The sequence below is a fragment of the Pogona vitticeps genome, chromosome 2 (assembly GCF_051106095.1).
Source record: "Pogona vitticeps strain Pit_001003342236 chromosome 2, PviZW2.1, whole genome shotgun sequence".
NCBI lineage: Eukaryota > Metazoa > Chordata > Lepidosauria > Squamata > Agamidae > Pogona > Pogona vitticeps.
In genome coordinates this window covers 177,019,147-177,033,270 of record NC_135784.1, presented here as the reverse complement: position 1 = coordinate 177,033,270, position 14,124 = coordinate 177,019,147, and the positions used below count along the sequence as shown (strand labels likewise).

The following is a 14,124-nucleotide window of genomic DNA, read 5'->3' as shown; positions in this document are numbered from 1 at the left end:
GAGACAGACTATGAAAGTGGTTAACTCCAGAAAAGCAGCTGGACCCGACTTAATTCCTGGTCGGGTGGTAAAAGACTGTGCTGATCAGCTAGCCGGGATATGGACTGTAATTTTTAATAGATCCCTGACACTATGCGCAGTTCCCGTCTGTCTCAAGGCTTCCATCATCGTTCCACTGCCTAAAAAGTTGCCTACAAACAGTCCGAATGACTACAGGCCGGTGGCACTAACTTCAATCTTAATGAAGTGCTTTGAGCAGTTAGTTCGGAAATATATTATCTCCTGCCTTCCTCATCCCTTTGATGGGCTTCAGTTTGCTTATAAAGAAAATAGATCAACCGAGGATGCGATCAATACTGTGCTTTATATGGCTTTATCCCACTTGGAAACACAAGGGAATTATGTAAGAATGCTGTTCGCGGACTTTAGCTCTGCTTTTAACACCATTATACCCCACAGATTAATAGACAAACTTAAAGATCTTGATTTTCCAGATTCTATCTGTCTGTGGATTTTGGATTTTTTAACAAATCGTCCACAAAGGGTTAAACTGAATGACCACATCTCTACTGACAAGATACTCAGCACTGGCACTCCACAAGGCTGTGTCCTTAGTCCACTACTGTTCTCCATTTATTCATCGGATTGCACCAATAACCATCCCAGTAATAGGATTATCAAATTTGCAGACGATACTACACTAGTAGGACTTATCTCTGGGGATGATGAGTCTGCGTATCGGGACGAGGTATTACAGCTATCCCGCTGGTGCAAAAAAAACAATCTTTTATTTAACATCCAAAAAACCAAGGAATTCATAGTGGACTATAGGAAAAAAAGAGCAGACATTCAGCCACTGTATATAGATGGAGTTTGTGTGGAACAGGTGGTTGAATGTAAGTTTCTTGGGACTATCATAACAAATGACCTGACTTGGAGTGCAAACACCGCTGCGTTAATCAGGAAGGCACAACAACGGTTGTATTTTCTAAGGATTCTTAGAAAGCAACAATTGATTGAGAGTTTGTTAATCACCTTCTATCGGAGTTCGATTGAGAGCATATTATCCTACTGTCTCTGTGTATGGTTCACGAGCTGCACAGTGGCAGAGAAAAAGGCAATTCAAAGGGTGATTAAGACGGCCCAAAACATCATTGGCTGTTCACTCCCCTCTTTGGAAGAATTGTATAAGAACAGATGTAAGAGGAAGATATCTAACATACTGAAAGACTCCTCTCATCCGGGATATCAGCTCTTTAAACTATTACCATCAGGAAGGAGATTCAGGGTATTGAAAGCAAGGACAAGCAGATTCAGGAACAGTTTTTACCCAAGTGCAGTATTGAGTTTAAATGTGGGGCCATAGGTTTTTGGTGGATTTTAATTGCTGAGAGAAAACGGGGTATCTATATTTGGATGGTGAAAGTTGTGTATATTTTAACTTTTTTTTGTAGTGTTGTCCAGTTTTACCTTGGGGAAGAGCACCTCATTTCGTTGCACCCACTTGTGAGCGCAATGACAAATAAATTTCTTATGTCTTATGTCTTATGTCTTTTGTGTCTCTGGATGTTCTGTCCAGATTTTGAATTCTAAGGGGGTGAAAGACATTTTTGTCATCAGTGCCAGAAATGAATGTCCTGATGCTGGTTTATCTGGTGTAATCCCTCCCCCCTGGCGTTTTGTTAAGTTGAGGGTCTTTGCCTTTTCACCTGCTCAAGCTGCTGTCCTCTTGTCTTCAGTCCCCCGGGAGTGCATTCTGCTTGGTGTGCATATTGTGCAATCCTGTCATCCTTGTTTGCATCTGGGATAATTGAGGTTAATCTGTGTGTACATATGGCAGTGCTGATAATCACCATGGAAAGATGTCCATCATTCTTGCCACTTGCTATGCTGGCTATGTGAAATGCACAAAGGACTTTATTTATTCTGTGTTTGTCCGTTAATTTCCCCCCCTCCTCCTCAGCAGAATAGGGTGCATTCTGTAGTGCATAATTTTTTTTGTTTTTCCTGCTTTGGATTACTAACTTTGCTTTTGTTGCCTTAGAGGGCTGACTGACAAGGTTTATGTCATGCAGTAAATCTGCCTCATTCGCAGAATTGTGCAGGAGAGTCTAAATAATGGACTCTTCCATGTGTAATCCTCCTGTTTTTTTCTTGCTGCTTGTTCAGTCTTTTTTACTTAACAGGAAAATAAGTCTATTCTGGAGAAGAATGGAGTAGCTGCCCGATGCCTTCTAAGCGATGTTTCTTGGAACCATCTGCTTCAAATAAATCATAGATGGAGGAAGGAGGAAGGCTGAGCACTGAAACCTTGCCCCCTCAATTTGGCTTTTTCCTTAAGCATTGCTTAATAAGGGCTTGAAGCTTGCTTTTTCAAAAACAGAAATCATTAAGTCCTCAGAATATATCCTTGTACAGCATGGCAGAATGGAGGCCGTCTTAGCAGTGCATGTGTGTGTGGGGGGAACGAGGAACAGAAAGCTCACTTCCGTTCAGGATCAAATGAGATGAAGGTTTTTGTGTTAAGGGCTTTTGCCCATCCTTCTCAGTTTGTTGGCATATCTTACTCTCAGGGGGTTGGATTAATCATTAGGCTAAGTGCTCTTTAGAGATGAGGCTCAATCTGGTGCATTTTCCCAATTACTCCCTGGTATCACAAGTGTAGATAAATGGCTTCTCCTTCTGGGCTTCCTGAAAATTTGCTCTCTCAGGACAGGAAAATTGATATTATGTCAAGGCTACATAACATGCTAATAGCAAACTACCACCACTATCTCACACATACACTTTTGAGCAAAGGCTGATGAGTAACAGGAAGGCAAACTGATGTATACTCAGGATGCAGAAATGGCATTTATTAATGTAGCTCTTCCTTCCTTCCTTCCTTCCTTCCTTCCTTCCTTCCTTCCTTCCTTCCTTCCTTCCTTCCTTCCTTCCTTCCTTCCTTCCTTCCTTCCTTCCTTCCTTCCTTCCTTCCTTCCTCTCTCTATCCTTTGCTGCTTTGAGAGGGACAGATTGTTCCTGCAATAATAACATTATCTCCAGGCTTCAGAAATTGTACTTTGGGCTTCATGAAATTACGCTGAAGGCTGCATGGTTGCCCATTGTGTCGTAGGCTGCTGAATGACCTAGTGAATGGTTGGTGTTTTCTGTTTGTTACTGCTGATGCTTTTGTTGTTTTGGTCTTGTTAAGAGGTTGATTTAGACGTGTCTAGCTTCATCTCATGTCCTAAAAGCACTGAGATTTCTGTCATGTCCATAAAAATACAGTACAAATAATCCTGATTTACTGTTTATTGTTTTCTACAAGATGTCATGTTGTTCTGTCTCTTGGTGGTGAAATCCCTTGGTACCGTGCATTAGGAGTAGAAAACAAGTGCAGTTTCAGACGGGAAGTGCTAACAAGAACTGCATTTGTGATTCTACCTTTTCACTATGGTCTGCCTTCGCAAGTGGAGGGCTGGTCCCCCCATGTGAAAAAGAGAAACTACATCTGTGGAGGAGGGGCTTGTCAATGTCAGGAGTAATATGAGCAGGAATTGGGCAGTAAGGACTGGGGTTAGGGGTCATGATGCATTTGGTTACTACAGTTTGGTTCATGGAGATGATGCATATGGAACCCCAGAAATTGCCCTCAAGTCAAGCCGTGTATCTGTAAATGCCTTCTGGGCCCTGTCTCAGAAGCAAATGTCATCCGACTGGAAGATGCATAAAAATGGAGGGGGTCTGGAAGAGTGAGAGTGAGAGAAAGAGCATGTGTACGTACACAAGAGGAGATTGAAAAAAGATTAGGGCTCTTGACCTCCAAAAGAGGACTGGAAAAGAAGGATCAGATAAAGATCCTGATTAGTGTGGAGAAACCAGCTGTGGGACTGTAATTTATCCTTTCTTGTAATAAGAGAGCAGGAGACAGCTTGCTGAAATTAACAGGCCTGCTAGGAGGAATGTGGGAGTTTCCCCATGCAGGGCTCAATGAGATGGCGGAGCCCACTGCCAGGGGACAGTTTCTAGCCAGGAGTGTCAGACTGTCTCTTCCAGGAGAGCAGGGACTGCACATGCCACCAGTTTTCTCCTAAAGTGATCACATGACATAAACTTTTTAAAAAAAGACAATATATTAAGGCAGCACTGAATAATAGCCAGCAGTGGATTTGGCTGCTTGCCAAATCTGAGAGGAAGTTTTTAATTTTAATTTTATTTTTTTATACATGATATAGTGCATCAGCACTGCCCTAATACAGTATAATTTTTTTTTAAAATAGCAAGACTCAGTGAACTGACTACCTAATGCACATACCTAACAGGTAATTCACATACCTCATGCTGTTTTAAAAGTAATGCAGTGCATATTTGCTGCTCTAATACACACTTTTAAAAGAAGCCGAGGAGGTGTTTAATTTGCTAGTATCCTGAGGTGGCTGTCTTCTTAAGCCACTTTAGAATATGGGAAATTTAAAGAAGAAGAAGAAGCTGGCCCAAATAGGCTCGCTTGAGGTGCATATGCCATTTGGATGTGAAGATCAGACCAAATGGCACACTGTACTTTGACTCAACCTCTGACAATCCTATTTAGTCCATTCCAGCTGCTCCAAGGAACCCATGTAGACAAACCCTATATCAGTTTGTGTCCACTTTATGGATGCAAATCTTTGTCTGTAAAATAGCGGAGGAGAGCTTCTAGCCCCAGCTCCCCTCCCTGCCAGCAAGGAGACTTCTCTACGTGCAGCTGTCCTTCCCAGTTGGAAAGGCGAGAAACATGCCTGGGAATCCCTTTCACATCTCCATCCATTGACATTTCAGGGATCCCTTAATGCCCTCCAAAAGCTGCTGGTGTCCATTTCTTGTGATGTTTTGTATTTCGGTGTGGGAGCCACAGTGCCTTTAGTTGATTCTAAAACATGGAAAAGTTGTTCTTTGTTTCTGCAATCTGTGCTGCGCTTCTAAAAAAAGTTATTTTGTGTGTTTTTGTTCTGCTGAACATGTGGAGAAACCAGTAGGAGTGACACCCCTGGACCAATGGAAGTCTTAGGGCAAAATTAGATGATAGTATTAAATGTGTTTATGTATTTAATATGTTTTTTTTAAATAGCACCAACAGGAGGGAGGGTGCAAGGCCATCAGGCTTCACTCTTTAGTTTTTTCTCAGATCTAGTTGTCTCAGTTATGGGGCCACAATGAGAGTTATCTGGCCAAGTCTGGTTTCAGTTTAATTACACTGGATGTGTATTGGAACTTCTTTGTCTTTTCTGTTTGGGGACATACGCTGAATGCCCCTGGAACAGAAACAGTCCCCCCTGCCCCAGAGACATCTGTGCAAGAAATCATGACATAACTGCTTTTGGTATTTCCTGGTTGATCCTTTTCTTTTCTCTCCTCCACTGACCTGGAAATTATTTGTCCAGGCTCAATACTGCAGCTCCTTGGAAGAAGAAGAGGCAAAAGAGCTGAAGTTATTTTCTCAGCAGAGAAAGCGAGAGAACCTGGGTCGCGGGACAGTCCGTCTCTTCCCTGTCACCATAACCGGAGCAATTTGTGAACAGGTATCTGGGCTTCATTCTGTTTTTGTCTGAAGAAAAAGAAGCAACAGCACAGCTAAAGGAGAGCTGGTTTTAGCATGATTAGGGAACTGGAGAACTAAAAGAATGTAAAGAACATAGGACCAGCTTGATGCTTAGAATCCACTTTTTCCCCCTGAATGTCTGAAAAATAGAGGGAGGGAGGGAGAAGCAGCAGATGGGAGAAAGATGCTTACTTAACCTGGCTCCTGAAGGCCACACTCCTTTTCCTGCATTTCCCTGGGCATCCTTCCCCAGCTGAGATTCCTAGTCATGCAGTACCAGAGGTCAAAGGGAGAGGAAGGAGAAGAAGTGGCCATTTCTCCTCTCTACCTCATAGCCACCTTCTTTTCTGCCACTTTTTAGATGTCAGGTGGCACAATTCATTCCCAAACACTGGTCTTCTACCTTGCTGTGGTAGATTTCTGCAGTTCAGTCCACAATTTAAAGAGCAGAGAAGCCACTGCTTTCCTTTTAAACTTGGCCTTGAATATGAGATCTCACAATGAATTGATGTCATTAATGTCTCGGCATTTATCTTCCCTAATTGGTTTTCACCTTTGGGCTCCCTTCATGTGACACGGCAGCTGCTGAAAGTCTGGGTGCTCAGGATCTTTCTCTTGGTTCTGACACAGGAGATCTGTAGGCGGTTCTCTGGGTTCATGTAGTTACTTCCCCTCCCAGCAGCTTTGGTGTCACGGACAGATCTAGATAAGGCCAGGGACAGTTGAGGGGTGACCTCCCTAAGTTCCTCTTTGGAAGGAGAGGTTGTTTCACTGGTTCTTGAAACAGAGTTGTGATCTGTTGGCAAGGATAAGGATTATCAGGATGTTTCATGAACAGATTCTTGGTTTACTAATTTGGAGTATTCAGAGGGCGCTGGTCAGGAACGCCTGTCTCCACCTAGCTCTGCTGTGCATGACGTGGCTCCAGTCCACATCAAAGACTGCATGTGGTGAGAATCTGGATGACTGGAACAGTGAGCATTTCTGAGAGCTCCTGCAATCATCACCAACTGGCCATTAGTGCTTTTACTGCCCACCTTTCTGCAACATTACCTGGCTTCTTCTTGGACTCTTTGCGTTGCAGGGAGGATTCAAGAAGTCAAAGACATTCTCTTTGCTGATCTACATTGGAGAAATTAGGTATCACTGAAAATAGTGTGAGGTGGTTCTCTGGGTATGACTGACAGTGTAAAGAGGAGTTGCCAGAATTACGGAATGCTATTGCTACTTGGGGGTTCTGTATATTTTTGAGTCTCTTCATGGAGTCCCTACTTGGCCTTGATCTGCATCATTTACAGTGGTGCCTCGCATAACGAGCGCACCATTTAACAACGAATCTGCATAGCGATCTATTTTTTGGGATCGCTAATGCGATCGCATTGCGATGTTTTAATAGCCTAAACATTGCATTGCGATGATCGGTAAGTGTTTCGCTTACTAATCTTCGCATTGCGATGTTGGTGGAACAGCTGATCAGCGGTTCCAAAATGGCCGCCGGGTGCCCAAAATGGCCGCCGCAACCATTTTCGCACAATTTCCTCGCTTACCGAGGCGGCGAAAATGGCGGCGCTATGGAGGATCTTTGCATAACGGTGAGTTTTCGCCCCATAGGAACGCATTAAACAAAGTTTAATGCGTTTCTTTGGGGTTCCCCCCCCCCCGCATTGCGATGTTTCCGGATAGCGACGATTAATCCGGAACGGATTAATCGTCGCTATGCAGAGCACCACTGTATTTGAAGATGTGGGTGTTGACAGAAGGGTGAGTCAGGAACCCTCTGTCTCTGGGAGATCACAAACTGGTGAGGGGATAGAGAGGAACTTCAGTTATTAAAGATGAAGAGCTGGAGGATGCATAGGAGTTACACTTTTGGAAAAGACCAGGCTGTACAGAATTCAGTCTATATGTATCTGCTACCTCCAGAATTCTAATCATAATTCAGTTAGGGTTTAGATTAGTTGTGCCTCTGCTAAATTGAGTTGTTCTGCTCAGCTGTTATAAAAACAAATATAAGGGAGCAAAAGTGACATCTAGTGTTCAAAATGAGCACCTAGTTCTCTTGGCTTTCATCTGTAAATCCAGATAATTCTCTCTCACACATACACCTACATACCTTTACTCATCTGCTCTTCACTTCTTCATTATTTAAAATGAGATAAAATTCAAAATAAGTTGCACTGGGAACTATACAGAGAAACAAAGAGCAGCCACAGGCAAGGCCATTTCATAGCACATTTGCCCTTCTAACTTGTCTGAGAAAACCAAAAAATATCTGTGGGCAGCCTGATTGGTTACAGGTTATGTTTCCTTAGGGAAGGCAGTCTACAGTTAAATTGTTTGTGACTTGTGAGGAGACCCACGTCTTGAGCATTGCAAGGCCCCTTCCCCCCAAAAAATACTCCTTGTCAGCAGCCCTTCACTCCTCCACGCCCCTCAAAGAATATTTGAGCCAGATGGCCATCAGGAGAGGTGGAAGGACCCAACAGCAGCTTGTGTGACTGACTGCCAGTGAGTACATGTGGGGGAAGAATGGACATGCCCTGACTCAGCCCCCCTCCCCCGTCGTCCTGATCATGCTCTGCTGACCCCACAAGCACATTACAGCACAAGGTAACATTAGTGCCAAGCAGAGAGTAAACATTTTGCAGTAATTTTTAAAAGTTTTAGATATGGCAAGCAGATGCTTATCAACATAGGAATTTGAAGCATAGGGCAGAATCCTGTAGGTATTTCTGTAAGATCTGAGTAGCTTACTGTAACAAATTGATGACTCAGGACACACATCTGGTCATGTGCATGATTGTACAACCATGATGTGCCCCAGGGCCTAATCAGTTAGCCTTGGCAACTTGCACACATGTTTCTAACAATGCTGGTTTGACTTAAGGAACGGCTGCAGCTGTCACTGAGGTTAGCTGTCCACTGTGCCTTGGATCCTTTGCAAAAATGCTACATCTGTTCTGAGTGTTATTTGACTTGTCCTTCTGTTGGCAGTGCGGGAAGCAGATCTGTGGCGGAGACATTGCGGTCTTTGCCAGCCGAGCAGGGCATGGGGCTTGCTGGCATCCACAGTGCTTTGTTTGCACCACCTGCCGGGAGCTCCTTGTGGACCTCATCTACTTCTACCAGGAGGGAAAGATCTACTGTGGGCGGCACCACGCTGAGCGCCTCAAGCCGCGCTGTGAGGCCTGTGATGAGGTGAGGGGCTTGAATTGCCACCCATGGCAGGGTTTGGAACTGGAGGGGAAACCTTCTTTAAAGAAAATTTGTTTCATACTGCAAGATCTCTATAAACGAAAAGTCCTGCAGTTGGGATCCTTTGTGTCTTTTTTATCTATCTATCTATCTATCTATCTATCTATCTATCTATCTATCTATCTATCTATCTATCTATCTATCTATCTATCTATCTATCTATCTATCTATCTATCTATCTATCTATCTATCTATTTTTTCATTTCATTTCATTTCATTTCATTTCTCCCCTCCCCCCCCCCCAAAAATCTGGTCAACTGCGTCAGAAGGCCATTTTTTTTATATTGACAGCGACTCAAAAGATTTTGCAACACAGATTCAAGAAGCAAATGATGTTATGTTGGAAATAAATAATTTAGGAGGGCAGGTTGTAACTGGTTCTCAATATAAGAAAAATATAGCTATGAACTGTTTCACCACCTGATGGATGTCATTAGTGGTGATGATGATGATGATTGAAGCTGCAGAGGGCAAACGAAGAGGAGCATGTGTCCCTCTTTGAGTTATCCTTTGATATTATCTTCCCCTTGCCATTACAGGCCGATTTCCAAATTCTTTAAGTTGTATTGACCACAGCATTTTTATTTGTTTACTTATCTGCCTTGCCGAAGTTGCTAGTGGGGTGACGCCCAATGTAGGCTACATCACAAGGGAGATGAAGAGAGGGGAGAGCTGGGGAGAGCAAGAGCTGAACATGATCTGCTGGGGGCACAAGTCACCTGCCACTCGTGTGCAGGAGATAATAATAAGTAGCGTACGTGGCATGAGCTGCGAATAGGAGAAGAGGTGGATCTCTTTTGCAGAACTAAAGTTGTGGGCAGCCATTTTCTGTGGACTTCATGTTCTCCTTTCCCCACTGTTTCCCCTGCCCAGATTATCTTTGCAGATGAGTGCACAGAAGCTGAGGGCCGCCACTGGCACATGCGCCATTTCTGCTGCTTTGAGTGTGAAGAGGCTCTTGGTGGACAACGGTACATCATGCGCCAGAGCCGCCCCTACTGTTGCCGCTGCTATGAGAGCCTCTATGCAGAGTACTGTGATGCTTGCGGAGAACATATTGGTATGGAGAGCCAGTGCCTGCAGGGCGGGGGGGGGGGAGGAAGGGTGTTATTATTGGAGATTCGTGGGAATGGCAAACAAGGAGAGGTTCCTAGAGTCTTCTCAGATCAAGGTTTTCTCTAGTCGTAGGGAAGCTAAGAAAATGTGGACCTGATCCATGCCTGGAGTAGGGTGGAGGAGGCCTTTGGCCTACAGCTCTTATTGGTTCCACTCCGTATGACCAGGAGTCAGGGCTTACAGGAATTTTGGCCCAAAACACATCCCTGGCCCAGATGGAAAACCATTGGCTGCCCCACAGGAGCCATTTAGAAGAAACATCTACACATTCTGTCAGACATCCAGGGATAACAGTCTTGCATGGGTGGACCTCACAGTGCAGAGGGGGCGGACCAGGAGTTTCAGTGGAGGTGTGTGTGTGGTTTGTACATGCATGTGTCCTTGTTTCTTGCAGCTTTAATTCTGATTGCTGCCCTCCCAGAGGTGTTGTTAAAAATTAAGCTTAGAAAAGTTAACTACAACCATATGTTTAACAGAATATGCACTTTTGCCCCCTTTCTAAATTAAGTGTGGGATAGGTCTTTCCTCGTCTGAATATCTTCTGCCAAGTTTGGCTGCTCATCGGATGTGGCCGTCACAGACCTCCTTGTCTGCTGGTGTTGACACTTTGAGAGGCCTGGAAAGCATAGAAACCGGGCCTTCTCAGCAGTGGCGCCCTCTACTGGAAGAGTTACATCAGGCACCCTGCCTTTGCACTTTTAAAAAGCTGCTGAAAACAGCTTTTTAGGAAAGCTTTTGGGGAGATCCTCCCCCATCATTTGAGACCACAGGAAGAGGAAGGAGAGGCACATGATATGTCTAGTAACCTTTATGTTGCTGCCTGTCTTGTTTCGTTATTTGTAAGGATCATTTCAGTCTTTCTATAGTTAATTTTACAATGTTTTAAGGTCTTTTTTTTTAAAAAAAAATTCTGCCAAAACAGGATATTTGCCAGGCTTATACCTATCTGTGTTCTTCCCTGGGACACAACAAAGAGAACAACTGCAGCTTGTCTCATGTGGTTCAGAGCTCCCCCATTTCATTCCCACTGCCCAGGTCAAGAATTAGAAAGCAGAGATGAAATCCCTCCCAGCCCTGGCCAAAGCGAGAGGGGATATCTCAAAATCTCTTTTCAAATGATAGTTCAGGGTAGACTGCATGCATCCACCCCCTAAGGGGCAAAATCCAGGCTCCACATCCCTCCAAAAAACCTTTTTAAAACTTTTTTTTTTTTGGAAAAAAAATGAAGATGTAAAATTGCTCTTGGAGTATGAAGGGGTCAAGGCAAGGCTGTTCTCTGTAATGTGATTGTAGTGTTAGGGCTCAGAGTCTGAAAATGGTATGCTTTTGATTGATGTTACTTTTTAATAATTTAGAAAGTAAAATTCTGTTCCTGGTGAGCCATCACAGTCAGTTTGCACATATTTTGAGATGAAGCGGGGTGGGAGAAGGCGCCTGGGCCAGAAATGGCTTGTTTGCCTGGGGATTCTTTTGAACCCTGCAGCTGTGTCAAGTGTAGTGAATTTCCTGCACCCACAATAGAACTTGGATGACCTTCCACCATTGTGTTTTTTTTTTTGAAAGGAAGCACTCCGACAGTCTGGCTTTGTCCCTTCATTGCAGGTATCGACCAGGGCCAGATGACCTATGAGGGCCAGCACTGGCACGCCACCGATGCCTGTTTCAGCTGTTCCCGCTGCCATCAGCCTCTCCTCGGGAAGCCTTTCCTGCCCAAGCAGGGCCAGATCTTCTGCTCCCGGGCCTGCAGCCTGGGCGAAGACCCCAATGGCTCAGACTCCTGCGACTCCGCTTTCCAGAGCGCCCGTTCCCAGGATTCTCGACGGGCCAGCTGGCAGCAGCGCCGCATTCAGGCCCAGCGCTCCATGTCCTCTCAGGTTGCCCGTTCCGTTTCCTTTGGAGGGCAGCCGACGCTGTCTAACTCAGCTCCCAAAATCCGAAGGAGCTGGAGCGGATTGTCTGGTGCTGGGGAGGAGATGCCCACCGAAGCGGAGGAGCTTTCTGATCCAGATAGTAACGGTTCTGCCTGTAGCCATAGCTGTGAGGAACCTGTGAAATGTACTTCCAGGGGAACGTCCACTTGCCCACCTCCGGTCAATGACGGCGAACCAGGAACAGGTTTGGAAGAACCAATTAGAGCATCACTGTCACAAATATATGGGGTCAGTGGGGGGAGTCTTTTAAGTTTAGGGTGTGGGCCTCACTTTCTCTGTTTTGTTTGTTCCCCAGGTGCTGACACTCGGCCATGTTTCCAGCGTGCCTCTCCCTTGCGCCACTCCATGCCCGAGTTGGGTATCCCCACCTCTAAGCCCTCTGACTGGAGCAGCAGTTCTGCTTCCAAGCTTCAAGCACCTCCCCGTCTGCGACTCAGTGAGGGAGCGGAGCTGGGGACAGGGAGCTTTGCACGGGAAGGCGTCCCTCGAGTAAGCTTTCGGGACCCTTTAGTCTCAGGAGAGCCCAGCAACCCTCGTCCTGAGCAGGCATCCACCGATCCCAAGCTACTTCAGAACAGAGATGCCGGCAGGGGACACCCTCGCTCCACCTCAGACAACTCTCTCAACTTGGGGAACCCGGGCTGGAGGCCAAGGAAGGGCGTCAGGGAGGGGAGGAGAGGCCATCTCTCCTATTCAGCTTCTGAAGGTGCTTTTCCTTCCTGGCATCGACGTTACCCCCCTAGGGGATGGGACTTCAGCTCTTCCGATTCCTCAGATTCCTCCTCCGAGGAAGAAGGCTACTTTCTGGGGGAGCCTATACCCTTGCCACCCCACCTCCGAGGTGGAACCAACCCTGTAGAGACTGCACCATCCACTGACTCGACACTTAACAAGCAACGCCGAAGACTACGGGTTGTCCGGGACAAGAATTGTGTTGTAGCTTAACATTATCTTCTTCTCTCATGGACTTCTGGGCAGGATGATCAAGCTTGAAGTCAGGGTTTCTGGGTTTTCAGAACCTCATGTATTGAACATTTCCTGGTGTTTGTGTGTGTGTGTGTGGCGGGGAGGGGATGCCTCTGAAATTTGGCCTGGCAGCACTGCCTGTTGTGTCCTTCCACCATGACCTCTTTAACTTGTGGCCCTTAACCAGGGAATCTTCTCCACTGGATCTTCCTCATGAAGTGACCTCTTCATCACAACCATTGAAATCTTTTTAACTTTCCTCAGGGACACTTGAGCACTGGCTTTTCCATGGTGACCTTTGACGTTTTAGATGTGTGACCCTTCTGTGATGAATCTTGAACTCCAGTCTGTGGTGGTCTTGCAACTTTTGCCTGTTTTCTTTTCCACTGTGGCCTTTTGACCTCTCAACTGTGACCTCTTGAATGCTGATTTAACCTTTTCATCTTGAACCTTTTGAAAGAATGGTCTTCTAAACCTGTGCCCTGTGAGCTCCAAATTGTGCAACTTCACCTCTGAATTCTTGAACTCTGTTTTTGACCTTTCCACTGTGACCTCTACATTTTTGTCACCTTTCCTGTGGGTGAACTTTTTGACCCTTGATCGTTCAAGTTGCCATTATTAATGTAAGTGTGTAAAAGTTGTGTGGTGTCAGCTTTTGGGTGCATTTTCTCTATAATGAAGGTGTTTAATTATGTGTGTGCTGGGGTGGGTGGGGTTGAAAACTCCATTCCTTAGCTGCTATAGCGGTCTTACTCTGCTGAATATGGGCACAAGGTGTCGTTTATGGGGCAGAGCCCACAACAAATCGTCCTAATCTAACCGGAACTGCTGTTCTCCTTTCCTCCGTCCAGTTCCCCTTGCACTTTGTGTGTATCTTTCAAGTTCACAATTTTTAACGTTTTGTTTTTCTAATTAAGGGTTTTATTTAAGTGAAATTTAAATAAAAATCTATGAAAATGTTTTTTGTGCTGCACAAGATCATTACAGGGTGCTGGGATTTAATAAGCAAATCAAAGAAGTGGACTTGGAACATATGGAAAAAGCAGAGAAAAAGTGGCGTTGTGTTTCAGGACTTTATGGCAAGCAGTTCTTCAGGAGATGGTCTGCCACAGAATGCTGAGCTGTAGGAATAGTTTTCATCTTACAATAATGGCCCAGTAAAAAGAGTCATAGTGGCTTGTTGACAGCCATCTAGGAAAGTGGCTCCCAACCTTGGATCCCCAGATGTTCTTGGAATACATCTCCCAGAAATCCTGGCCAACACAGGTAGTGGTGAAGGCTTCTGGAAGTTTTAGT

The 14,124-nt window shown here is 45.1% G+C and overlaps 1 protein-coding gene across 2 annotated transcripts in view; it reads left to right on the top strand.

Annotated features, from left to right (window-relative positions):
- Positions 1–13,789, top strand: part of PRICKLE3 (prickle planar cell polarity protein 3) — a 31,959-nt gene extending 18,170 nt beyond the window's left edge. For both annotated transcript variants that reach the window (XM_072991368.2, XM_072991369.2), the window contains 5 exons: positions 5,403–5,540; positions 8,555–8,758; positions 9,689–9,875; positions 11,534–12,046; positions 12,158–13,789. In XM_072991368.2, coding sequence (XP_072847469.2) covers positions 5,403–5,540; positions 8,555–8,758; positions 9,689–9,875; positions 11,534–12,046; positions 12,158–12,807 — 1,692 coding nt within the window. In that variant the 3' untranslated portion in view covers positions 12,808–13,789. The remainder of the gene's footprint in view (positions 1–5,402; positions 5,541–8,554; positions 8,759–9,688; positions 9,876–11,533; positions 12,047–12,157) is intronic.
- The last annotated feature ends 335 nt before the right edge of the window (positions 13,790–14,124 follow it).